This window comes from Pelobates fuscus, chromosome 7 (assembly GCF_036172605.1).
Source record: "Pelobates fuscus isolate aPelFus1 chromosome 7, aPelFus1.pri, whole genome shotgun sequence".
NCBI classification, from domain to species: domain Eukaryota; kingdom Metazoa; phylum Chordata; class Amphibia; order Anura; family Pelobatidae; genus Pelobates; species Pelobates fuscus.
Window position 1 is genome coordinate 69,281,228 of NC_086323.1, and position 27,076 is coordinate 69,308,303.

General features: G+C 41.3%; 1 protein-coding gene across 1 annotated transcript in view; it reads left to right on the forward strand.

Annotated features, from left to right (window-relative positions):
- BRDT (bromodomain testis associated) overlaps positions 1-25,715 on the forward strand; it is a 49,645-nt gene extending 23,930 nt beyond the window's left edge. Inside the window, 10 exon segments of the mRNA XM_063427316.1 lie at positions 6,748-6,901; positions 9,106-9,119; positions 14,600-14,782; positions 15,295-15,660; positions 17,072-17,200; positions 21,808-21,981; positions 23,469-23,662; positions 24,323-24,597; positions 24,682-24,798; positions 25,576-25,715. Coding sequence (XP_063283386.1) covers positions 6,748-6,901; positions 9,106-9,119; positions 14,600-14,782; positions 15,295-15,660; positions 17,072-17,200; positions 21,808-21,981; positions 23,469-23,662; positions 24,323-24,597; positions 24,682-24,798; positions 25,576-25,715 — 1,746 coding nt within the window.
- The last annotated feature ends 1,361 nt before the right edge of the window (positions 25,716-27,076 follow it).

A 27,076-nucleotide genomic window follows, 5' to 3' on the forward strand; every position in this document is an offset into this window, starting at 1 on the left:
GTATCTCTATGGGGCGCGTTTGGCATCCTAATGCAGAGCGTGAAGATGCATAGAAAGCACCACTAGTGGCTGTCTGATACAATTTTGTATTCCTTACACTATAGTGTTCCTTTTACACACACAGGGTTATTAACTAATTTGAGACTTGTCAGGAATACAAAGTGAATATCACATTTTAAGGGTCTCTTTCAACAAAAAATAATGTAATCTAACTTGATTCTATATAGCTGCACAGTGCCTGAATCTCTGTTTTTCTTGAGTGCTTGAGTTTTCATAAAATGCATAAGGGAAATTTAAGATATTGCATATCCCTTTCTTTACTGTCCACCAATAGCAGCAAAGGATACAAACAGAATGAAAAAATAATGAATATTTAGTAACATAGGCCCCTCCCAGATCAAGTCCCAGTATAACAGGCAGCATCCCCTTCCCATAATCCTCTTTCTTTGCTGCTCCGCAGTCAGATAAGTACTCTATTTCTTCTCTCTGTGATGATTGCATTATATACTGTATATTTTATATATTTATGTATATTTATATAATTATATGTTCACTTTGACTATTCTTACATTTATATTTGGTATTGTTTTGTTTAATACTTATTTGTTCAGGTTCCCAGACCAGTTGTATTGTTTTTTTTATACACCCTGGCTTTGGATGTTTATTCCTGTCTCTTTGTTGCCCTCGAGGGGTTTATCTGTTCTCTGCCGTTTTTCTCCTTCTCTGTTCCCTTCACCTTTATTCCCCGTTTGCTCTCTGCAACGGCTCCCGGTCATTTTTTTGGCGCCATTTAGCGGTGTATTCGTACCGCCATTCGGCTCCTTTGGATGGTTTCAGGAGTTTCGTGTTTGTCAGGTTTTTTTCCCTTACTCGTTCGTCTGTTTCACTGATTATTTATCATTCGACGCACAAACGTGTGCCGTTCGTGTACCACTTGTACTATTCGGCAGTTTTGTTTTTGTTTCCATTTCGTACAGTTTCTATGCTCCTGCGATCTTTGCGAGTTCAGAGCCTGCGTCTTTCCGGTTTTATCCTCCCCCCTCCTTTGTGTACCCTTCCTGCCTTGTGTGTGTGCCACTGGTCTGGGCCCTGGTGAGATCACTCATATTTTTGCTGTGTGTTACAGTCTGGGTGACTAACCCTACTGCAACTTTATTCCAGTTACCAGAGATTAGTGCCCTTGTGTCCCATTATGCCTAAGCCCAGGCTGCCTTCCGGTTCTCCCCCATCTGAGGAGTTAGATACCGCATTAGTCCTGGGTGAGACTCCTGCCTCCTTAGAGGCTTCACCCACCTTGACAGACATGCCCACCCACTCAGAGGGGGCACAATTTTTGGCACTGCAGCGCTCTGTGACAAAAGCCATTATGGCAGCCATGGGGTCCATGTCTTCCACCCTCCCACACACTATATCCCAGGCACTGCTTGCACGTCCTATGGACGCACAGAATGTGGGCTCCACGGCTCCTCAATTGCGTCCTTCCATGGACCCACCTGGAGAGACACCCAGGATGGCTACCCAAAAGGTTAAACACTCCGCTCCCTCTGCCTACAGAACCCATAAGACTGGTGTACCTACAGTCGCCTCACAAAGCGTGTCCCTTCCACGCAAGAGAGCCGTTCCGCGCCAGGCAGAACGGACGCGGCTATGGAAAGGTATTAGAGCACAACCTGAGAGCGACTCAGACTCTGAAATCGGGTCTAGTGAGGAGGCCATGGCTGAGTCAGATACCAACTCTGAAAAAATGCAGCTGAGAAGGGTTTTGACTTCCTTTCCTCTGCTCAGGCAGAGATGTCCGGAAGGGGATTCAGGGGTGACGCACCCCGCTATTGCGGGGTCCGTCCTCATGGATCAGCTGGGCGAACCTCTTTTCGACCTGGATGAGCCTCACCATCCTAGGTCGGCAGAGTGGCTCCCAGCGGACCATGTCGCTAAATATCTAGAGACCTGGGATCGCCGCCCTCTCAGTGAAGCGGCCCGCAATATGGAGCGGCGTAAGGCCATCCTATATAAAATTGAGCCGAAATTGGCAAACCTGGCTCTCACGGAAGCTGGCAAGGACACCCAAGGCCTATTGTTTGGCGACTCCTTCATCAAGGACTTAGGTCGCTTCGTGGGGGCATTTACAGTCCTTGACAAGGCACAGGCCTCCATGAGGAGAGTATTTCAGGGGCGGGTCTCCAACAGGGCCGGCAGATCCAGGAGCCGTCTGTCCGGCCGTCCCTATTTCCAGTCCCGTGCCTCGGGACGAGGCTCTTACCAACAACGCTCCAACTACAAGGAGGCCAATACCCGCTCTCCGTTCTTCCCATCCCTTGGACGTCCGTGGCGATCCAGAGGTTTCCGTGGAAGCACCGGTTTCAGACGCCCATATGGTGAGTTTACGCAAACCTCATGTTTTTACTCATGTTTGTGTAGGGGGCAGACTCCGAAATTTTTCCCCAACTTGATGGGCCATAACTTCTGACGCTTGGGTATGAGATACTATCCGTGGGTTTCGGTTAGAACTCGTAGGGGACCTGGTAAGTATCCCCGCTCCTCGACTGATCTGCTTCTCCCTGCTGAATCACAGATCGATGGACGAGCTATTCACTCTCCTCTCCAAAGGAGCAATCAAACTGGCCCCTCGTGGCCCTCCAGGCGTTCTAAGCAATATTTTTTCTGGTGGAAAAGAAGGGCGGTCAAATACACCCACTCGATACCGCCATTTCAAGATGGAGGGTATTCACCTGTTGTGAGACCTATTCCTTCACGGGGACTGGCTGGCGAAGCTGGACCTGCAGGATGCCTACCTGACGGTGCCAGTGGCCGAGATGTCCCGAGACCTGCTTCGCTTCCAATGGCGGGACGAGGTTTGGCGTTTTACCTGTCTCCCCTTTGGCCTATCATCAGCACCATGGTGCTTCACGAAGCTGCTGCGCCCAGCTATGGCCTGGCTGTGCAGTCGGGGCATTCGACTAATCGTTTACCTGAACGACATCCTGCTCATGGCCCAGGATCGCTCCAGACCATAGATCTGCTTTCTCACCTGGGGTTCCTTATCAACTGGAAGAAGTCCTGCCTTACCCCAGCCACTCGCGTGGAGTTCCTGGGTTTCCTCGTGGACTCGACGGAGGCGACGCTGAGCCTTCCGACAGACAAGATTCGGTCGATCCGCAAGGAACTTGGCAGGGCCCTCACCTGTCCGCAACTCACCTTGCGCCAGTTGACTCGGCTCATCGGCCTGCTAACATCGTCCATCCAAGCAGTGTTCCCGGGCCCGCTCCACTACCGCGCTCTTCAGCGCCTGATGATAGCCCTCCTACGCAGACCTGGTATCACTGGACAGCGAGACAAGGGACGAGCTGCGGTGGTGGATCCTCAACCTATCTGCTTGAAACAGCAGGGTGATTTTCGGCTCGCTGTCGGAATTCACCATCGACTCTGACGCAAGCCTCCATGGTTGGGGTGCCCACTGCGAGGGAGTGTCAACTGGGGGTCGGTGGTCAGACTCCGAGTCCCGACTCCACATCAACGCGTTGGAACTCTTGGCAGGCTTGTTCGCGATCCGCAACTTTGCGAGGGACTGAGCGCGGATTTGCATTTGCCTCCGCATGGACAACGTGTCTGCAGTAAGATATGTCAACCACATGGGTGGAACACAGTCGGCGATCCTGGCAGGCCTGGTGAAGGACTTCTGGGAATTTTGCCTGGAACGGAACCTAGTGGTCCAGGCGGAGTATCTTCCTGGTCTGCACAACGTCCAGATGGATTGGAGTTCACAGTATCTCTCGGATGCCAGCGACTGGAAATTGGACACAGGCGTATTCTCCACGGTGTCATCTCTTTGGGGACCTTTTGCTATAGACCTATTCGCTCAACGCCCAACTTCCCCGGTTCTTCAGCTGCAGACCGGACCCTGCGGCGGAGGCAGTGGACACCTGCCTGCAAGACTGGTGCGGAGACCTCCTGTACGCCTTCCCTCCCCATTCTCCATGATACCTCACACACTCCTACACTCTCACAAACATCTGGTTGGACTAGTCCTGGTAACACCATTCTGGGAGACGCAGTCTTGGTTCTCTCAACTTCTCGAGATGACAGTGGACTACCCCAGGCTATTGCCATCCTTCCAGGAACATCTGCGGGATCCGACTGGATGCTGTCACCCCCTCCTGTCAGAGGGCTCCCTTCCTATCCTAGCCTGGCAGATTTCAGGGGACCCTGGGAGATCCACTGAGTTTCGGAGACTACTAGACGCTTGTTGGCAGACGCATGGGCGCCCGGCACTAGACAAGCATATGGGTCAGCTTGGCGAGCTTGGGCTGGTTGGTGCCTGGCTAGGGACGTGGATCCCGTTTCAGCACCTGTGACCATGATTCTCCAATTCCTGTCTTCCCTCTTCGAGGCAGGTAAGGCCTATCGGATCATCAACCTCTACCGATCGGCCATCTCTTCGACACCAGGGATTTGACGGGTGCCCCGCGGGCCAACACCCCCTGGTCTGTAGACTCCTCAGGGGCTCTCGCCTCTCCCGACCTCCTAGGCCTTGCTACCTGGCATGTTTCAACTGTGTTGTCGCTGCTCACTGCCTGTCGCAATAACGCTTCTCTCTCCTTACGGCAGTTATCGGCCAAATTGGTTTGCCTGTACTGCCTCATCTCCTGCAAGAGGGTCTCGGACGTCCGAGCCTTGGACTTTGATGCCAGATCCTACACCCCAGAGAGAGTGACATTCAACATCAGTAGGCGTACTAAGACATCTATTAAGTCGATGTCCTATCCGAGTTTCCCGACTAACCCGCAGTTGTGTCCGGTGGCTTGCTTACGCGAATGAGGATCGAACCAAGCTACACCGTTCTAAGTCCTCTCCTCAACTGTTTCTATCCTTATGTCCTCGTTTTGCCCCCCATCACCAGCACCACGCTGTCACGCTGGGTGAAGTGGCTACTGGCTCAAGCCGGTGTCGATACTACGCTCTTTGGCGCGCATTCGGTTAGGTGGGCTTTGGCCTCATCAATCATGGCCTCAGGAGCACACTTGGAGGATCTCCTGAAGATGGCAGACTGGTCGAGGGGAATCTACTTTTCGGGAATTTTATTTTCGGCCGACTCCGCACATGTTCACTGCGGTGGTAAGTGAGCTTTAGACTTGCAATATGAGCCTCCGTGTCTTGTCATAAAATTACATGATTTTGCTATTACATGACGAAAAGTCATGATTTCATTAAAGACACGGAGGCGAGTATTGTCCCTCCCGCATTGTAATTCTCCCTTTATGCTCTTTTGTTTTTCCCACCCTGTTTGTCATTGATGTATTGAGACATGTGCAGACTCGTGGGTACGGTAAGTGGGGCCTGTATTACAGGGTAGGTTTTATTTAGTGCCTGAGGGTGTTCGGGTTTTCTATGTTATTTTGGGGATGTATGTGGGTATCTGCTTTGACTGGCCCTGATGTTGGTCTCAAGTACTGGTTTAACCCTTGGGCTCCTCTTCTTTGTGTTTTCACAGCCTGAATTGGATCGATGGCATGTCAAGTCTTCTGCATGTAAGGAGTTTCCGTGGGGATGGAGTTTGTTTTGTCGTCATCCCGATTTGTTTATTTGGGTATTGGCGTGATGATCCTTTGGTTTGATCCTGAGTTGTTCTGTTGTTCATGTTCTGGACTGTTTTAAGTGTCGCATCGCCAGAAAGAGGATTATGGGAAGGGGATGCTGCCTGTTATACTGGGACTTGATCTGGGAGGGGCCTATGTTACTAAATATTCATTATTTTTTCATTCTGTTTGTATCCTTTGCTGCTATTGGTGGACAGTAAAGAAAGGCATATGCAATACTCGCCTCCGTGTAATAAATCATGACTTTTCGTCATGTAATAGCAAAATCATGTAATTACTGCAAGGTTCCATTTCAGAAGCCAGTCACATATATCTATAATCCATCTGTAAAATTAATCATACAGAAGGGCAAACTGACATCATGGGCATAGTTTATGAAAATGACTGTGCCCAGGAATTGAGATCCGGTACAATATTGAAAAAAATAAACTATAAATAAAAGCAAGTGACAAAGGGGGGGGGGGGGGAGGGTATAATCATTAAGATACCAGGCACACAGGGAAAGAAAAGCCAAAAGCAAATCAGATGGGTGCTTTAATGCCAAGGAAACTGGAAGCATTGCTTCTATCGGGAAAACCCATCAGCCCATTTACATGCCCCCTTGAGCACAATGAAACAATTGAAGCTGAAATTCACTTCTTGACAATTCTCCCTTTAGTAAATAACTCTGATGTTAACCCCTCTCTAATCTAGAAGTCCACTTTACTCTAACCACTTCTAATATCTTTAATGCTACATGCATTTACACACACTAATCATTACAAGCAGAACTATATAAATATGTACACATACATATATACTTATGCAGTTGTGATATGACTTTTAGAAATTTTAGGCTTTGTGTCCACTTAACAAATTCATTTAACTTTTCTCTATTTGTGTGTGGGGAAGAGGGGGAGCAAGGGGCGCTTGCCCACCGCATCCGATTTGTAAACCCAGCCCTGATTAGGGCTTCCTATTGGCCATATACATTTAAAATGACGTTGCACAATGCAAACCATTAATCTGTTAAATGATCATATTCTATAATCTGTATTACTGTAGGTGCTCAGATCATATGTTTTGTATATGTCATATCAGGATAATGAACTATTATTTGTACAGTGGTGTTTTCCTCTTTCTCTATTATAGCATTCTCTGTTCTTTATTGCAGCCTGGAGATGATATTGTTTTGATGGCGCAAGAACTGGAAAAAATATTTATGCAAAAGCTTGCCGAAATGCCAGATGAAGATACAGAATTATCTGTAGCCAGAAACCGTGGTAGTAAAAGCAAAACAAAAAATTCACCTGCAGAAAGTAAGACAGGTAAGGGGCTAAAGTAAATGATAGGATTTACTGTAGTTAATTGGTTTAATTTGTTATTGTTTTTTCATCTGTGTATGTAATGTAAAAGGAAACATTGCCATTTTACTTTGGTTTATTTAATGACATAAATGTTAAATTCCTCTACCTTTTTTCTTTTTTTTTTTTTTTTAGGAACTAGCATAATTTGGAAGCTTTTGGAAGACCACTCCAAATCATTTTGTAACAAAATGAAGTATGCAATCCAAACCTAAGCTGTTATATAGAGGTTAAGGCACTATAAGAACATATTGTATGCAGGGATAATTAGTGTAGGGAAAAAAAAAAAGAAGATAGTGTTCAAACGTATAATCCTTCAGCATTGTAGGCCTTCTCTTTGTGAGTGACTGTGTTATCTGTGCAGATGTGCTGGCATAGTTTGCAGCAGAATAGTTTTTTTTATTTTTCATCCATTTTCTGTTTTTATTATTCAATCAGTGGGTTACTTTCTGTTAATGGATATTGTAACCTATTTTGGTTTTGTCTGAATACCAATATGGTTGTTTCGGAGAAGATATATGTATATATATATTTTTTAAATATAAATTATTTATAGAATGCTCAAAAATATATGTGGAGGAACATGCTTAATTTGTACTTAAATTGCTCCAGGGAGTTGCCATTTTACCCATCTGCACATTGACGCTGATGCTTGACCATGATTTAAATCCTAGCTGAATTCTTAGTGACTATAACTACCATACAGCCAATACAAATACTTTTCTGATTTCCAATCAGTAACAGAGTTGATTTTATTTCAGGTCTTTCTCTGCAGTCTTTCACTAAAATGCAGAGTTTAATAGGATACATAATCGTCATATTATATAACCATTGTGTATTTATTTGAACTTGTCTTCGTTAGGTTACATAGTAATCTAGCTTGAAGAAGAAAAAAAAAGACTATATAGTCCATTTTTTCCCCCAACCTTTGACACTATAGGCACCCCAGACCACTTCAGATCACTGAAGTAGTCTGGGCACAGTGTTCTAGGTCCCTTAAACATGCAGTGGTAGTTAATGCAGTTTTTAATAAACTGCAATAATTACCTGCCAGGATTAACTCCAGGCAAACAAAAAAAAATGTCAATTTCCAATGATACCTCAAAAATGGAAAACACTGCTTCTTGCCTTCATAATGGCAATCAGACTTCTTCTTGGATTGAATAACCTGGATGATTTTCAGCAAAAACTGAATATTCAGGGATATAACATATATCCCTGAATATTCTGATTTTGCTGAAAAACATCCAGGCTATTTTTTTTAATGCAATCTCTTTAGCTGGATAATGTTAAATCTTTATTTTTCTTATTGTAAAGAGCCCTTTCCTCTGCTGTTTTCTTCCAGTGTCAGTGCGTGAACTCTTGTTTGTTGTATAATCCTGCTTTTGAACAGGTTAGCACATAGCAGTTTGTACTGACCCAGCATGTATATTTGTATGGTGTTATCATATCCCCTCTGCTGAGAAATTTTTTTTTCTCTCTAAAGAAAACTAATGCAGGTTTTCTAGCCTTTATCATCCCTCTTATTAATTTTGTAAATCGTTGCTACACATTTTCTAGTTCTGCAGTATCCTTTGTTAAAACTGGGGCCCTAAACTGCACCGCATATTTAAGGTGTGGTGTTACGATTGATTTCTAAAGAGGCAAAAAAAATGTTTATGATCATATGAATCAATACCCCTTTTTAAACATAGCCTTACTAGCTTTTGCAGTGGCATACTGCTGCCTACTTTGTTATCAATAATTGTTCCCAAGTCCTTTTCATTTGATCTTATCACCAGCTCAAATCCATTTAATGTGTAAGTGGCTTGTGGGTTCCTTATTCCAAAATGTGTGTCTTTGCATTTATTTGTATTGAATCTCATCTGCCATTTGCCTGCCCAGTCTCCTAATATATCTAAATCCCTCTATAGAGAAGTTATATCATGTTCAAACTGCATTATTTTACCTAGTTTTGTTCCATCTGCAAACAGGGAAAAATTACTTTCAATACCCACTTCAAGATCATTTATAAACCAATTAGATGGAACCAGGACAGAAACCTGAGGCACTTCACATTTGTCTATTTTCTTTTTTTTTTTTTCTTTTTTTTTTTTTTAAATTCTTTATTTTTGTTGTGCTTGAAGATTACATACACGCTTGCTCTGCCCCAACAGCGCTAGCAAGAGAATCAGCATACATTGTTTAACAATACAGGGCAGTTAATAAATCAGCACATTTTGTTTTTGTAGCAGTAAAATTTGATAATACAGACGCTTGAAAACTATTACACTTGACAAGGAATTCTAAGCAAATATTTAGCATGGTCAGCGTGAGAACAGAAAAGTATTTTGAGAGTACATGGCATTGACGTTAGGTCTTATATTGCTCTAGCAGTATTCGTGGGTGCAGGGTTAAATATAACGCACGAAACCTAAGTGCTAGGCGGAGAACTATGTACATAAAAAAAAAACTTAGGTTAGACGTTTCCTGTTTTGTTAGATAGCAGACATACAAATAGCTTAGGTAAGTTATAGTAGGCTGCAAGGCTTAGGTTATATGCTAGGCGAACAGATTTTAAGTATGACAAACTTTACCGGTATATAATTCACAAGCTTAGACCACCCAGAGGCCCCCACAAGCAAGCCATGAGTAAAAAAACATAAAATTAGAGATTAGAATTGACACATAAGCTGTTTCGTTGTCCAGATGTACTGCTTGGGAGTCCTGTCAAATAGCATTTCCCGATAGAGCCCTGTAGTCAACCTCTGTCTCGCAGGGGCCGTGTACAGACCTTCCATAGACATCCCAGCATGGGGCTTAGTGGTGTACTCGGTGATGTCGGGTTGCTGTGTGGCATTCAGGTAAGTCCTGTGTGGGTAGTTGGGGTCCCCTCCGTGGTCTCATGATTCTGCAGTTCTTGCAACTCATGGTGGGCCTCGGCCTATAGCTTCGGTCCCCGTTGTAACAGGAGCCTCTGTCTCCACTTGTAGCCGCTGGAATTACTGTGGATGCCTCTAAGAGGGGTAGGGTGGGCCTCAGGAGCGTGATGGTGCTTTCCGCAGACACAGAGGAGTTTTTCCACCAGATATATATGCTGCAAGCAGCACCTTGTTTAGCCCAGTGTAATGAGCCGACACATCCCTGAAGCAGGTTGCTGTGGTGGTCAGATTGCACTGGATGGTTTTCTCTGTGTGCGAGTTCCGTCCTGTGGGTAGTTCGCACATGTGGCTGGCGTGCGGCGGCCATCTTGGGAGGGTGCTGCCGGTGAGTGTTCCCCAGCAGGGCGATTGTTTGCCACCCAGCTTGGTGTAAGAGCAGTTGCTTGTGTGGACCGGGATGACCCCCCCGGTCCAGAGGGGGGGGGGGGAGGCCGGGCACCAACCGGAGACCCAGGAGAGCGGACGTCTCTTCCCGGCTCAAGCTCCAGCACACCTCGGGCCTTCGTCGGGTTACTGTGGGTGCTGGACAGGATCTTGTGGGGTATTTCCTCGTACCCCAGGGTCTGGGGCTCAGATTAGTCTCCTTTACCGGTTGCTAGCATGATTTCGCCCCCAGTTTGCTCCGATTTTCCGTCCCCGAAGCGGGAGCTCAGACAGGACATGTCTGATCCCGTTGGCGGTCCGGCCCCGCCCGCTGTCTATTTTCTAAAATTTCCATTTGAAACTATTCTTTGTACTCTATCTTTAATCCAGTATTCTATCCAAGAACATGGTTTTTCATAAAAACCAAGTGATTTCAGTTTTAATAGTAACCTTTTATGTGGAACTGTATCAAATGCCTTGGCAAATCCAAGTAGAACACATACACTAGAACATCCCAATCCATATTTCTTCTAATTTCTTCATAGAACTATTAGAATGGCATGACCCGTCTTAAAACCCTCATAAAACCATGTTGATTCGTGCTAGTTATATTGTTGATCAAAATAAATTTTTAAATATACCTTTAACCCCTTAAGGACAGCGGGCATTCTATGCCGTCCTTTTTGTGGCGGTCCTAAACGTCGGCAGGCGGCATAGAAGTCTTTTCAAAAGTTACTGAGTCAAATATAAGGCTTGGATTTCCTTTTTTTTCCACATTGAAATTTGCCAGATTGGTTATGTTGCCTTTGAGACCGTATGGTAGCACAGGATAGAGAATTACCCCCATGATGGTATACCATTTGAAAAAGTAGACAACCCAAGGTATTGCAAATGGGGTATGTTCAGCCTTTTTTTTTTTTTTTTTTTTTAGCCACTTAGTCACAAACACTGGCCAAAATCAGCATTCAATTTAGTTGAGCATTTTTCACACACAGCAAATATGAATGCTAACTTTGCCCAGTGTTTGTGACCAAGTGGCTACTAAAAAGACTGAATATACCTCATATGTAACACCTTGGGTTGTTTACTTTTGCAAATGGTATGCCATCATGGGGGTAATTTTCATTCCTGGGCTACCATATGCTCTCAAAGGCAACATAACCAGTCTGGCAAATTTCAATGTGTATACACTGAAAAATTTTATGTGCTATATATGACCCTGTAACTTTCCAAAACACCATAAAACCTGTACTGTTTTACTCGCAAGACATCGCTGAATACATATATATATTGAATACAATATATATATTGGTTGTGTCTAATATATTGGAAGAATTTCTATACAGAGTGGGAGAGCTATAACACTACTAAGCACATCTGGAATGAGGACGAGCGGAGGAAGGAAGGAACAGCGACAGTAGCCTTGCAACCCTTGACACTGGTGCAGAAGCGGGATCCTCCATACAATGCAAGTACAGCAAAAGGTTCCAGTGGAAAAGACAGCGACAAGGATGGCAGAAAGCTACAGGCAACCAACTGTAGTAGTGCAAATTACACTATATAATATAATGCGGGGTATCCAGGCGCTAATTAGTAGATTGGATGAATATTAGATTAATATGATATAATAAATGATATAAAAAAATAAATAAAAAGGTGATATAAAAACTATATAAAACCAGAAAGATACAAAACTATATGATACTATGATTTCCAAATAGAATATATGCGGTGTAGGTATCCCTATCCCTGATTGTAAAAGCATTACAGGGTGAATGGTACCAGTACCAAATAATATGCTTTCATAAGAATAAAAGATTAAGATCGTGTCCACATGTAATTGCTAAAAAGCAATATAAAAAAATCTCGCTAAACCACTAAAAAGTGAGGGAAACAACTGGTTTTATCAAAACTTTAAAAATGAAGAATGCACAGTATAAAAATTAAAAATCAATGCACAGTATAGTAACCAGTCTATTGGAGGTAGAAATAGCAAGAAAACCTTAATCCCAGACCGTGATGGGTGAGGATACTGTTGATAAGTTTGTCCTCTGGATCTCGACCGCCGGTGAGGACAGCGTGCATATCACAGTGCGTTCCACTACGGACCTCACCCTGAGGTGTAAGCGCTGTTCTCACGGGATGATGCTTGTAACGGGTCCGGAATCCGAAGTGGATAGAGGTGTTTGCAAATAGATCCTGGCTGGCAAATAGCTGTGCTTCGTCTGATCCTTTGATTGTTAACGCGTTTCGTAGGGATATAGCCCTACTTCATCAGAGACTGTATGCATTGTATGGTATAAGGGGGTTCTTATATACCTATCTATTACATTGCCAATTAATCACATAATTTTGGTAGAAAAAAACGTAACATAACATATGCTGGGACATCTTGAATAAAACAATATTGACATAATAAACCATTTCAAAAGATATTTGGTTCTTTATTTCTAATTCTGTGATGTAAAAATGTGTTAAAGGATCACTATAGCGTCAGGAAAACCAAGCGGTTTTCCTGACACTATAGTGCCCTGAGGGTGCCCCAACCCTCAGGGTCCCCCTCCCGTGGCGCTGAAGGGGTTAAAACCCCTTCAGCAGCTTACCTTATTCCAGCATCGGGCTCCCTCGGCGCTGGTGACCTCTCCTCCCCCACCGACGTCTGCTCCCCCGTCTGATGTCAGCAACGAGGTTGTAGAAAGCAGCGGGGAGACCACATATGTGATAGCCAAGGGTGCCCAGGGACAGACCTGACGCATATGTTATATCAACGCGCTTAAGGCACACTTGGAACGTGCAGCCGATATAGCTTTCAGACACGGGACTGAGCAATGCCAGACCAACTAGGCAAAATCTGGCATGAGTAGGACCTCACGCGGGTTCAACTGGGAACTCCGCTTAGCCCCGAAGAGCAGTCCCAACTCCAAGCGGTAATGTAGGAACAACCCCCGATTTTTCTCCGCTCAGCCCGGCGCTACCACGTTAGCCCACCATGCAGTCGAGACCCCCGGTCAAACTCCCCTCCACCAACCGACACACATGGTGCCAGAGGCTGTCAGAGGAAATATCCACCAGGAACTCCAAAGAAAAGGCTTTCCCCGGTTCCGATTATAGGCGGCTCAACGAAAAAACCCACTAACGATGCCTATCCCATGCCCAGGGTAGATGAGCTACTTGACCAACTCTCTAGCGCGGCAGATCCCCCTGACTGCTGACGCAATTCCCAAATCCAACTTACGGTCATGCCATTCGGGATGATGAATGCCCCCGCTACCTTCCAGAGATTGGTAGACCAACTCCTCGAACGACTACAGGATTTTGCATGTTCCTACCTCGATGTTCTAGTCATCTTTAGTGCTTCTTGGGGAGAGCTCTTGCAACACCTGAGTACGATCTTAAATAGAATTCGACAGGCACACAAGCGCTATCACAGCCTTCCTCCGCCCACCTTGTCATGCTCCATCCATACCCTATCATTACCACACAATTGACACCCCCTTCACACACATTGTCACCCCCTACACATACACTTTCAGTCCCCACACACTGTCACCCCCTACACCCAGCCAACTCACATTACCCCTCCTAATCCTGTTACTCTCATCCAACCTTACCAAACTCACCTGCCCTTGCTTTGCCACACTTACCCTATCACATTAACCACCCTTAATCCTGTCAGACTCACCTTCTTTTGCACTGTCACACTCACCCCCCAACCCTGTAACACTCATCCTCTATCAGTCTGTCCCACTCACCCCCCTTTACCCTGCCACACTCACCCTACCACATAAACCCTTACAATCCTGTCCTCTAACTGTGCAACACTCACCCCAAACCCTATCACGCACAGGTAGACAATGCCAGATACACTCAGAAATAAACACACCGGCACTTATGTATACACGACTGCAAGGCCATGTAACCATACCCCTCAGTCATATATAAACGATTAACATACTTGCTACGACACTGCAAGCCTCTGAACAATGAATACAGACACTAGCTCTCTGTATCCAGCGCTGCAAGCTTGTCCTTCAATACAACTACAGCACCTTATACACACAATGCAACCCGTTTTTTTTTACTTTGGGTGTTAGTGGGGGCCTCATGTTTGAGTTTCGCCTAAGGTCTCACAAAGTCTAGAGCCGCCACTGGGTACCAATACAGACCATGACAGCCGGGTTATTTCCATATAAAGAAAAACATTTCTAGACTATATGTTTATTACTGAACATAAAACGGGTTGGCCAACTGATCAAATTCAAAACCTGTCTTTATATAAGAAATAAGTGTGTTAATTTCATGTTAAACAAAACAAAAAAAATAATATTGTTTAATACTTTATTGTAGTTTTTTTTCATTAACAGAGACCTATAAGGAGCCTATTCTGGCTCCAAAGAAAAAGCTAGGATCTCAAATGATGCATCGAAATCCATTTCCACGTCCAATAGTTTCAATGCTGCCAGAACGGACAGCCCTTATCCCATTGACTATTGTCAAACCAAATCAAGTGGTTTGCTCCAATCCAGTGACTAAGGTAAGTAAATCATGTGCATCATGAAAAGTTAATGATTTCAGTGCAATTATGTTGAAGCTGTTTCCGTAATTTGTTAAAAAAAAAGTACATTTATTCTTGATTTGTGTACTTTATTAACTTCTGAATTGGCCTTGCTCTACTGTGTCTCTTGGAGACTACTCCCACACACCAGGCCAAAAGTAGAAATTAACGGATAGCTAGTGATATCCCAGTGATATCAGCTGTTTTTTTTTTTTGTCATTGTCATTGTTGGGGTTCTTAGTGGCACGTTTGTGTGTGTGTGTGTGTGTGTGTGTGTTTGCTGTTTTTGGATCTTTTCCGTAAATTTTACCCACTTTTATCTGTCATGCAAAATTTAAGGTAATGTTTTTTTGTTTGTTTTAATGCTGCTCTCATGGAAGCATATGTGAACTTTTTGATCCACGGAAAGCGTCTCTTCAGTGTCTGGAAAGCAGTCTATAATTTGTTATACTTTTGCTGTGTCCTCTACGTAACATTCTACTCTAAAATATGTTCTATTTTACTTTTGTGTATCTTAGAAAAGGGGTATTAAAAGGAGGGCTGACACTACAACTCCTAGTGTATCACGCATATCATCTAGCTGTGACTCTTCTCCAGCCTTCTCTGAAACAAAGCAAGCCAATATACCACCTACAACAGAGAAACACAGGGGGTCAGAGGCAGTGGTGCGTGACCTTCCTGATTCTCAGCAGCAATTACAAGTTCTTAAGGGAGAGGAACTCTCTGAACAGATGAAACATTGTAAGCACACCCTTAATGAGATGTTTTCGCAAAAGCATGCAGAGTATGCATGGCCATTTTACAAAACCATAGGCCCTGCATCTTTTGGACTGCCTGACTCTGGTGATATAATGACCTGCTCCATGGATCTTGGAACTATTCGGGTAAGTTTGGCTTTTGTGTTTTTGAATCCATTGTTTCTAGACCTTGCTACAACAATACAAACTAAAAAAACAAATTCATTCTCATTGTAAAGTTTTCCGTCATCTTTGAAAGTCCATTGGAAAACATTAAAACTGTAAATCATTGAAATTATGTATTATTATTATATTATTTTATTCTATTCTATTCTATTTTATTCTATTTTATTTTTATTATTATTATTCTTTATATTCATTATTATTATTCATTATTCATTTATTATCTATTTTTATTTTTATTTTTTATTTATTTTTTATTTATTTTTTATTTTATTTATTTTTATTTTTATTTATCTATTATTCATTATTCTTCTTCTTTATTTTTATTCTATTTTATCCTATTCTATTTTATTCCCTCTCAATTTTATGAAGTAATAAAGTAACAACTTTAAATAGTAACTAGCAACAGCTTAACATTTTAAATAACACTGTAGCTAAGAATTGATTCTGCATTGCAGTTGCATTCTAACACACTTCGCCTTTTATTTTGGATTTGTTCCTGGATTTGTTGCTGCTATATTTATAGCACTACTTCTTTCTAGCTCATTGAAATTATGTAGTTGACACCAAGGATGGCATAAAAGTAGATCTCCATTTATTGTAGAACCCCAAAGCAAAGCATCATGTGAGCTGTACTTTTAAAATAATTGGGGATCTACATTGAGCCCCTAGTTTAGACCTTAAAAATGTGTGTCCATTTTTAAATAAAAAAAAATAAAAAATATTGAATTAACATCTTGGTAATCTGTAAACCCCAGGAGTACGCATTCCTGTACATTACACTCAGCCTTGAATCAGCCATTTTTATTTATTTTTTTTGTGTCCCCAGGTCCTGTGTTTTGAAGATTGCTTTCTGTGACCATTACACTTAGGTTTTATAATATTAGCCAATCTATATTTTTTCCCATGTCATATTATCCACACTGTAAGAAGATGCTGCATACCATGCAGTGTAAATAAAAAAATAACAAATCACAATATGTTTTAAATGGCACCTGGCACCATAACAACCTAAGCTCCTTCCATATATTTTATTTCAAAAAGCTGTCTTGCGCTCTGTTTCTTCTATTTATTAAAGTTGGTTTATCAGTAATTGAGACTGTGTGTCCATCACCTCTTTTTGTCATGAAAAGGAAACCTACATTTCTGTTGGCTAAATAACGTTTTGGAAGTGTGAGAAAAAGTGACAATACTTTTTAACATTTAATCTACTTTGGTATTATGTTTTATAGATACATGTTTTATTTAACCCTTTCTTCAGCTGTCTGTCAATCAAGTAGATTAGTAGCTCGTACATTTATAAAGTATACAAGTCACGCTCCACCAACAAGCATTCTTTCATCCTTACACTTGTGATTCTTTCTATTCATCCCAGGATAAAATGGATAATGGACAGTACAAAGACACAAATGAGTTTGCCTCTGATATTCGTCTAATGTTTATGAACTGTTACCAGCGCAATCCACCGGAAAATGAAATCGTGAATATGGCAAGAAAGTTACAGGTAGATCAGCAAATGTTATGTATATATGTTAGCTACTGCATTATAATGGAAAATGAACCGACTGTGGTAAACTGTATACATAGCTTGTATGTAATATCTTTCATGAAAAAAATAACTTTCAACATATGGTAATACATGTTCATATATGGGTGAAACATTTTGAACAACCATACTAAGATTTTTTTTATTATTAATATTGCCTACTCCAACCAAAATGTTTGTAAAGATGGTCTGGAGTAGATTCTGTGAAGGATAGGAGCCACACACACACTTTGTCTCCTGATATTGAGTTTCTGAATAACTGCAGCCTTTGAGTTATCCATGCCTACAGTTTCTCATCCGAGTCCATAGCCATTTTGTGAAACCTCAGGTTCTGAAGCATGTTCACAAATAGGTAAAAGGACACTTTAGTCACCAGAACAACTATAACTTAATGTAGTGGATTTGGTATCTATAGCATGTCCCTGTAGGCTTTTCAATGTAAACCCTGCCTTTTCAATGAAAAGGCAGGGTTTACATTGGTGCCTAGGAACACCTCTAGTGGCAGTCATGCAGACGGTCACTAGAGGTGCTTCCTGGGTCAGTGCCTTTTTCTCACTGCATGGAGGCGCTGAAAGTTCCCCATAGAGATGCATTGATTAAATTCATCTCTATGAGGAGATGCGAATTGACGCAGTGCAGCATTTTGCCACACATACACAATAGCCTTCCAATGTTTCCTATGGGAATCATTAAGATTGTTATCCTTTAAATTAATTGCCAAACAAAGATTAGTGTATAAATACAGAGTATCCCCACCAACCTATGAACAGTTTGAGTTGAGTACAAAGATAATACCATCTATCACTTGGCCATAGGGATAATTTAGATACCTAGACTGTAGAGCCAAGGGTAGCAGAAGTGACTTGGAAATCCACCAAGCATAGGCTTAAAAATATTGTATATGGTATAGTATGAGTAAAAGATCAGAAAAAATTATGAAAATATAATTTAGAATGTCTGTGTAAGCTGCTAAACACAGGAGCATCACCAAGATGTAACTAGTCAACATGGCAGTCAAGCTCCATCCTTCCTACTGCCTTGATGGATAGCAAAGCATTCACTGACTCACCCCTCAAGGTGCTACTTGTTATCATGACATTTATAAATTCTTCCTTCAGTCTAAAAGAAAAATATTTTGAATTATTATTTTTTATTATACATTTATTTTAATTACAAACAGAGGCTTGGTATATGACATTCATGACATTTGTACTTCCAATATCTCCCATGTTGATTTATGGACATTATTTCCACTGTTTCTACACGTCAAATTTGTGTCCCTAAGTATGACATGGTAAAGATATGGAGGGAGTTCGATTCAATGTTTACATCTCGTTGCTATATCTAGGGGGGTTTGTAGTCCTGCTCCCTTGTATTGGATGTTTAGCAATTCTGATAATGAACCAGACCCTCGTTGAGGGTAGGGAGGGAAGATAACAGGGTGAATAACTGTGTATAGTGGAGGGTAACATAACAAGGAGAACATAAACCATGCAACTGGTTGATATATTATTTTATCCAATCTTGCCCCTGTCCCGCATATTTTCCCATTCAGAAAGTAGGCATTGGTAGTTGGTATGTCACTAGGTCTGAGTGGTTATTGTATGCTATGCCAGCCCTCACCATGTCCTGCCTTGGCTGGGATACATGGCTAAGATTTGTTAAATCCTCAGGGTCTGTTGTCCTGTATATGATCCATGGTTGCCATATGGATTCATACTTGTTTGGGCGTCCCAATGTGGACCATCTCCGTTCCTCCATTATACGTAGGCCTTCTATTCTGGGAATTAACGCCTGTAACTACCATTTTGGCTGCTGTCAGTTTAAAGTTTGGTAATGATGCCTTGTATTTGTGGTGTGGTATGTTTGTTGTGGAAGAGGATTGTAGGTATATCTAGTTATAGCTGGAGACCTGTAACCCTTTTGAGCATGGCTCACACTTCCCTCCAGTACCCAGTTATGAAGTTGCATTGCCACCAAAGGTGTTGGAGTGGGCCGGTGTCCTTCTTGCAGCACCAGCAAAAGCCTATGCTTTCTGGAGCAAAGTTTAGGGTGTCTAAGGGTGTAACATACCACCTTGCGAGCAATTTATAGTTTTCCTCCACTAATTGAATGCTGGTATGGGCAGAGGCACTCCTGTGGAAAATGCTGCACCAATCTTCCTTTGACAGATTGGGGGAGATGTGCTCCTTCCAGCTTTTGGTATAAGCTGGAGGTCTTGGGTAGAGTAGTGGCGTTAGTAGTTTGTAGCATTTGGATAGTTTTTTAGGGGTGGGGTTGCCTATCAAGCACATGCGTTCAAATTTTGTTTCCTCTCTTAGACCTAGGTCCTGGATTGGTAGCGTTTGTATGAAATGTTGCAAGCGTGAGTAGTGAAACATTTGTAATTTGTGTGGCATGGTGCTCGCTATGAGGTCAGAAATTGGTTTTAATTTGTTGACCTGAACGAGGGTATGTAGTTGTGTATACGTGTTGGTCGTCCCGTGAGGTCTTTGGAGTATGAGGAGGTTCCTGGTTTCGGTCGGAAACGCCGGGTTGTGGGATATTAGATATTTGGGGGACAAAACCGGTGAGATGTCCCGACGATGGGCCATCTTTCTCCAAACCCTAATAGTAGGTGTAATGGTGGGATGGATGTGTAGGGCTGGCGTCTTGAGTTGAGTGACTAGCAAGGGTAGGGCTTGTAATGGAATCCCAGTAAAGGATTGCTCCATCGAGATCCATTGTTTGGAAGTGTGTTTTGTGGACCAATCTAATATTCACCCCAAGTGGATTGCAGAGTGGTACTGTTCAAAACCAGGTAGGCCTGCTCCACCTCTATCTCTAGGTCTTGCAAGTGTGTTACACGCTATCCTTGGTGTGCCATTTAACCACACAAATCTGGTAAACTGGGTTTTAATTTAGCGGAAAAAGGAAGTGGGGAGGTTTATTGGCACTGTATTAAGATGTATAATATCTTTGGCAGGATATTCATTGTAATTATATTTATTCTCCCTAGCCAGTGAAAGTTTGGCTTGTTCCACCTCAGTAGATCTTTGGTTACGTCATGAAGAAGGGGTGTGTAATTAGCAGTGAATAAATCTGTGAGTTTATGAGTAATCTTGACCCCCAAGTATGTTATGTGTCGGTCTGCCCATTTAAACTGAAATTTACCTAGAAGGCTCTTGACTATATTAGGAGGGACGTTAAGGTTTAGGATTTCGCTTTTATCCACATTTATCTTGAAATGAGAGTTTACTATACAACTGTAATTCTGTCATTAATGGGGGTAAGGACCTTCCTGGTTCTGTCACGGAGGTCATCGGCAAGGCAAATCGACCCCTGGGGTGTTGTTTTCTTAGAAAGAGATTGATGCATTCATATATGTCTCGTTTTACTTTTGTCCTGTTCGAGGAGGTGGCGGTTCAGTCTCCACTGAGTTGTTGTGGCCTGAAGTGAGGGTATGTGTATAGTAATAGAGACTGGTGCATGATCCGACCAGGTTGTGTTCTATGTCTGCTTTGTGAAGCCAGTTAAGGTAGTGGTGTGTGATGAGTAGCGTGTCGATCCTGGTGTATGTGTTGTTGGGTAATAAGTGTAGTCTTTGGCTGTGGGGGTGTAGAATTCTCCAGGTATCCACTAGCCGATGTTGTGTAAGTAGAGAGTGCATTTGGGATCTAGCTAATTTTTAGGTTTATTGCTGTGCTATCTTTACCTGCGTCTAGTGAGAGGTTAAAGTCCCCGCCAATAATTAACATGTCTTTAAAGTGTTTCTGAGACCGGGAAAGTATATGGCAGAATGTGGCGCATTGCCTGTGGTTAGGCAAGTATATATTTACAAAGGATAATAATATTAATAATTTGCAATTTTTGTAATTTTTTTTTTTTTTTTTTTAATAGCACTTTTCTCCCTGTGAGACTCAATGCACTTTACAAATAAACAAACATAAAGACATAAAAGAGTTAGGAGTTTGTGAAGGTCAGATGAGCGGACTGAATGCCTGATAAAAGAGGTGGGTCTTTAGCTTTTTTTAAAAAAAAGACTGTAAGGACGCTGCCTCTCTGATTGCGCATGCAAAAGAGTTCCAGAAGGTAGGGGCAGTGTGGCGGAATGCCCTGAAACCTGAGTCTGTCTTTGTTCTTGACACTGACAGGAGAGATTTGCTGGCTGACCGAAGTGAACTGGATGGAATATAGGGTGTCAGGAGCTCTTTCAGGTACGGTGGTCCTTGATTGTTTAAGGCTTTGAAGGTCAGCAGGCCAATTTTAAAATATGTTTGCCACTTAATTGGAAGCCAATGCAGGGAGTGGAGAACAGGTGTTATGTGGCAGGAGCGAGTTTGATTGGTCAGTAGTCTGGCTGCTGCATTTTGTATCGTCTGAAAGCGATGGAGTTCTTTTTTCAGGGAGGCCCAAGTAAAGTATATTGATCCAGCCGAGAGGATACAAATGCATGGATTAATGTTGGCATATCATCCGGTGGAATTAAGTGTTGTATCCTGGCTATGTTTTTCAGATGAAAGTAGGCAGATTTTATTATGGAGGAAATCTGCATTTTAAATGATTACATTTGGCTTTTTCTTTAGGATGTTTTTGAGGTGCTATTTGCCAAAATCCCTGATGAGCCTGTTGATAAGCCTAACGTGTCCCCATTCAAGCTATCATCTAATGAAAACACCAGCTCAAATTCCTCTGATAATAGTGCCTCCTCAGATTATGAGGATGAGCGTGAGCGACGTCTTTCCTTACTCCAGAAGCAGGTAAGCAATGGTGGTGTTTTAGAAATGATTTTCAGTGGGTGTCCTTCGAAATAAATTCCTGCATAGGTACATTTTCCGTTTTCTCCCATTGACGTTGGGCTCAGCAACAAGCTAGCTTTAATTATTACAAATATGCAATTATGAAAGACCTATGTCATATTATCTATAAATATACTGTCACGTGTATTGTCCATAACTATGCTATATGTCATATTGTCCATAAATGTGCTCTCACTAAGTACTGCATTTTTTCAATCTGATGAGGTTAAGCAAATTCCATTATACTTAAAGGAATGCTCTACCTTTATAAAAATAGGTACTTATATAGCTGCACCCAAACTACTCACACCCCACGGCACTACACTCAGGGGGCATACCTGCCGACCGGTGCGGCGACCTCACACGCAGCAGGGCTGACACCCGTGGTCCTTTAAAAGCTCTGGACCCAACAAACACCACCTTGAAACGATTTCTTAACTACACTGAGGGGTAATGCCGCTTAGCGTGTACAAGACCCTCCTGACAGGCAGCACAGGCACCTAGTATCACAACATGAATAGAACAACATATTCCTCTTTAAGCTGCACTGAATAGTCTAACAAAGTTCGAAGTGTGATTTAAATGGTTTGCTTACCATATGTTGTGTTATGATTGCTTAGGCAGGCTGACACTGTACGGAATGCAGATCCCTCACTTAAGCTAATCTAAGATTAATCATACTAAAGTTTGGAAACTAAAGGGGTGACAAGCTATATAAATATTAACCTTAAACTACTGTCACCAAACTTCAAGGGAACTCATTATGATGAAGGTAATTAGCCAACATGTACCTAGCCTGTTTTAGTAAGTTACATAGTATTAGGAGAACAACCTAAGCAATGAAAACTTAAAATGTTTATCACCTAACCTATCCTTATATAAAAATGTGCTAGATCTACCATGTACCTTTATGTTCAACTGTTTACAATACGCAGGAGGATTGCCTTTGGGGTACCTCGCACGCGTCTGTTCAAAGATTACGCACTACAAAAATAAAGAATAAAAAAAAAAAAAAAAAAAAAATAGGTACTTATGTTTGTGTTCCTGTTGGGGTTTTATACTGAAGGCCCAACTGTGCATCTGCGTAAAGAGCTGCTCTATGCCAATAGGACTCTCCTCCTAGAGAAGCATTACAATGCTTCTCAGTGGGTAGATTTAACTGCACGACTCTGAAACAGCAATGTTTACAGTTGTCACAGTGAAGGGGCAGCATCTAGCCTCCAATAACACTACAGTATGCTGTAGTAGTTTTGGTTCTTATAGTGTCTCTTTACTTCCTTCACATTAATTATTATTATTTTTTTTTTTTAAATCATACATATCAAGCTAAGATTTCACTCTGGAGGTTTTGGGATGGTTGTATTTAGTTTGCAAGATGTTTAGCTGTGTTTTCAAGGTGTCCACAAGATGTCACTATAAAATCACGATTGTTACCTTTTATTTTAAAGCTTAAAGCAGTGCAAGAACAACTGCAGGCGTTAAGTGACGGACCTTCTACCAAAATCAAGAAGAAGTCCAGGAAGGAGAAGGAGAAGAAGAAGAAAAAGTCCAAGATCAAGAAAAAACGATTAAAAAAGAAATCACGCCAGAATTTAAAAAAGAAAAAGCTTGAACAGAAAGAAATGAAGAAGAAACTCTTAAAGTAAATGTGTTTTTTTTTTAGTTTTTTTATCTATTTAAAGTAGATTTCTGTGTTTTTGTGTGTTTTTTTTGTTTTTTGTTTTTTTTCGCAGTTTGCTCCTTTTTTATTATTAATGTTGTATGTTGTTTCTTTATGGAAATGCTTTATGGATGAAGCACTTTGGCTAGTGGTGTTATTGTGTTTGAATTTTAACATTTTGGATTTCAGTCGTCTGAGATCGTTTGGACCAAATTGAGGGTTGTTTAGAGTCATTTTTTAAAAATCCAGACTTTGTTAAATAGGGCAAACAATGTCCAGGTTTTGCAGTCTGAATGGCCCTGTACTGCGCCAAATAGTTTTCTCCACTATGTGCAGTGCTATTCGAACTCTAGCAAATAGACCCCTGCAGGTGCCGTCATCTTATAGATACTACCATTGCAGCGGGTTCTCACGGTATCTGGAAGTGCCACACTTATTTTCAGGAGTTTCTTATGAAACTGGAGGCAGTTCACGTGGTTCTTTACTAAAGGGAGAATTCACTTTAAATTCCTGAAAATTATCGCATAACCCTATCAGTATTACACAATATTAACTTCTATTAACATACAAACAAACAATAAACATCTTGCTATTAACCCACAGTGCTGAAATAAGATTGCACGCAATTTGTTTTTGTTTTAGCGACTCCAAGGAAAAGAAAGTGCCTCTTTCTGACGAAGAGCATGTTAAACCCATGAGCTATGATGAAAAAAGACAGTTGAGTCTGGATATCAATAAATTGCCTGGAGAGAAGCTTAGCCGTATTGTTCATATCATACAGTCCAGAGAACCATCACTTAAAGACTCTAATCCACATGAAATGGAAATAGATTTTGAGACCTTGAAACCATCAACCTTAAGGCATCTGGAAAGATATGTGATGCTTTGTCTGCGGAAGAGACCCAGGAAGAATAGTGGTAGGTATATGTTTCCTTGCACACATTCTAATTCAGTACCCTTCTCTGCAAGCCGTTCATTATAAGATTGTGATTTATTTGCAGTGGATAAACCTGTCAAATCTAAAGAGGAGCAGGCTAAGGAAAAGAAGATCGAGCTGGAGAAACGTCTTCAAGATGTCAGCGGGCAACTAACCTCTGCAAAGAAATTTAAAACCATGGGTAGCTATCCATCTGTTCTGCTATATATGCATGGCATGTATTATTTTACATTTTGTTTATGGCTTTCAGGGCAATAACCTTTTTACAGTGCATGTAGATAACCTACATTTATATTGACCATAAACTGAATACACAGGGTTTGTGAGACGATAAATGAGACAAGCAGTAGGAGAGATTATGGAAAAGGACGGATGCTTGCTCTGCCTAATGTGCAAATGCTTTTAGTTTACAATAGCTTGTGTTAAAAAAAAAATTATATATATATATATATTTTTTTTAATATCCGTGTTTTTTTCCCACTTGTGAGTTTTGTTTTTGGGTTTGCATATTGCCATCACTTTAAAAGTGAGAAAAATAGGGATCCATTTTTTTATAGTTTTATTTTTGCGTGTCATTTTAAGGTATAATATGACACGGTATGTCAGCAAGAGGCTCAAAAGAGATCCTCCTTTCACTGTTGCTTTAGTCCGAGTTAAACATGAACTAGTAATTCATGTTATAGGTTCAAAGGAAGGTAGAAACTGGACTTGCGTGTTTCATACCCAACAGTTCTTCCTGTTTTGTTTTTTATTTTTTTTAATAATGTTAGGAAGTGTATTCATTCTCATTAGTGATCCAGTGTTCGCTTGAACTCCTCTAAAATGTTCAAATCCCTTGTCCATTCCCCACAATTCCTTGTTTATTGATTGAACCTCAAAACGTATGAATGCTAGAATGGAAAGTTCATGCCATACCTAGTAGGGTTAGATTTTACAGACCTGTTTCCATGTTTTTCAGAAGAAGTAACGTCCACCCCACTTTCAGTTGGAGGAACCTGCAGACTAAGCGAGAGTAGCAGTACTTCTTCCTCAAGTTCTGCTGACAGCAGTGGCAGTAACTCCAGCTCATCGGATAGCAGTGACTCTGAATCAGGTTAGCTGAAAACCTGGCATAATTTAATTTGGCATTACCAGTATCTTAGTTACCAACGCCATTTTAAATGGATACCTATTTTAATAAAACAAACCAAATATTGTAACTTTCTGGTTGTGTCATTATCAGAAAATAATATGCAAGCCTGCACATGCCATGTCTAAACGTTTTATAAGAGATGTAGAGAATTGCAACATGTATGTGGTAAACCAACGCTTATTTCAGAGTTCCTATTTTAATCTAGAAATCATTTGCAGTAAATAAAATTAGAACATCTGTTTATTTAGACGCCTGACGTAGACCTGTTCTAAGATCCTTCTCAAGGTCTTTCTGTAACCCTGGCCCAGCAAGCTTCTTCAGTTATCACCACCGGTGGTTTAGAGAGCTCACCTGTTATTCATCAGTTCTGCTAGTGGCAAAAGTAGACCTCAATTTAATATTTTTGTATATACTTTTCAATTGATATGTTAGAAATTTTTTAAAATAATTTATCTACAAAAATCCCCATAGAATTAATGACTTCTTTAGATAAATCATTTGAAAAGTTATTCTAACAGATTGTGATCATTTGAAAAGCTTACCCAAAAATATTAAATTCAGTCCTGCGTTTGATGTGGGACATTCTTGTATCCACAGGCTTGCTATGTTATCCGCATTCCAGCCATTCTTGGGGCCAAACAATTAAAATGCTAGGGGTATGCAAAATGATCTACTAAATCTTTATTTATTAATTGAAACTTGGAGAGTGTCAGCAAAATAGGTTATCACTTACTAGTAGATGGCTATTTATATTCTGTGCATATATAGAGAGCAAATACTAAATCCCACTTATTATAGACATTCATTCTCACAAAACTACAAACCTTATTAACCTGGGTTAAATGTCTGAAATAAATACTTATCAGTCTGTTGTTGTTTCAGTCTACAAGAAATATTACCTTTATTTGACTTAGCAGTATATTTTTCAAAAGTTATAGAGTGTTTCTAGCAAATATTTTTCTTAGATTATACCTACATTAATTTCTATAAGATACGGCGTTTTGTGAAAACGTTTAACATTACAACAAATAAGTTGTAATAGGCATTATTTATTAGGTAGTTAAGCATTATTTAAATCTTCTTTTGTTCATATGTTCCCATGATTAACATTTAAGAAAAGTGTTTAAATGCATTAAAAAAAAGTAAGTCGTGGCTTGTATGTTATTGGTCTCATTCAAAATCATCTGTACAGTTGCATCTAAATGACTAATAAAACATATCATGAAGCAAAACATTAAATTATAGTGTCATTCCTTAATGTTTTTTTATCCAAATTTTTATTTATTTTTTGTTGTTTCAACTTTAGACTCTTAAATATAGTCTGCAT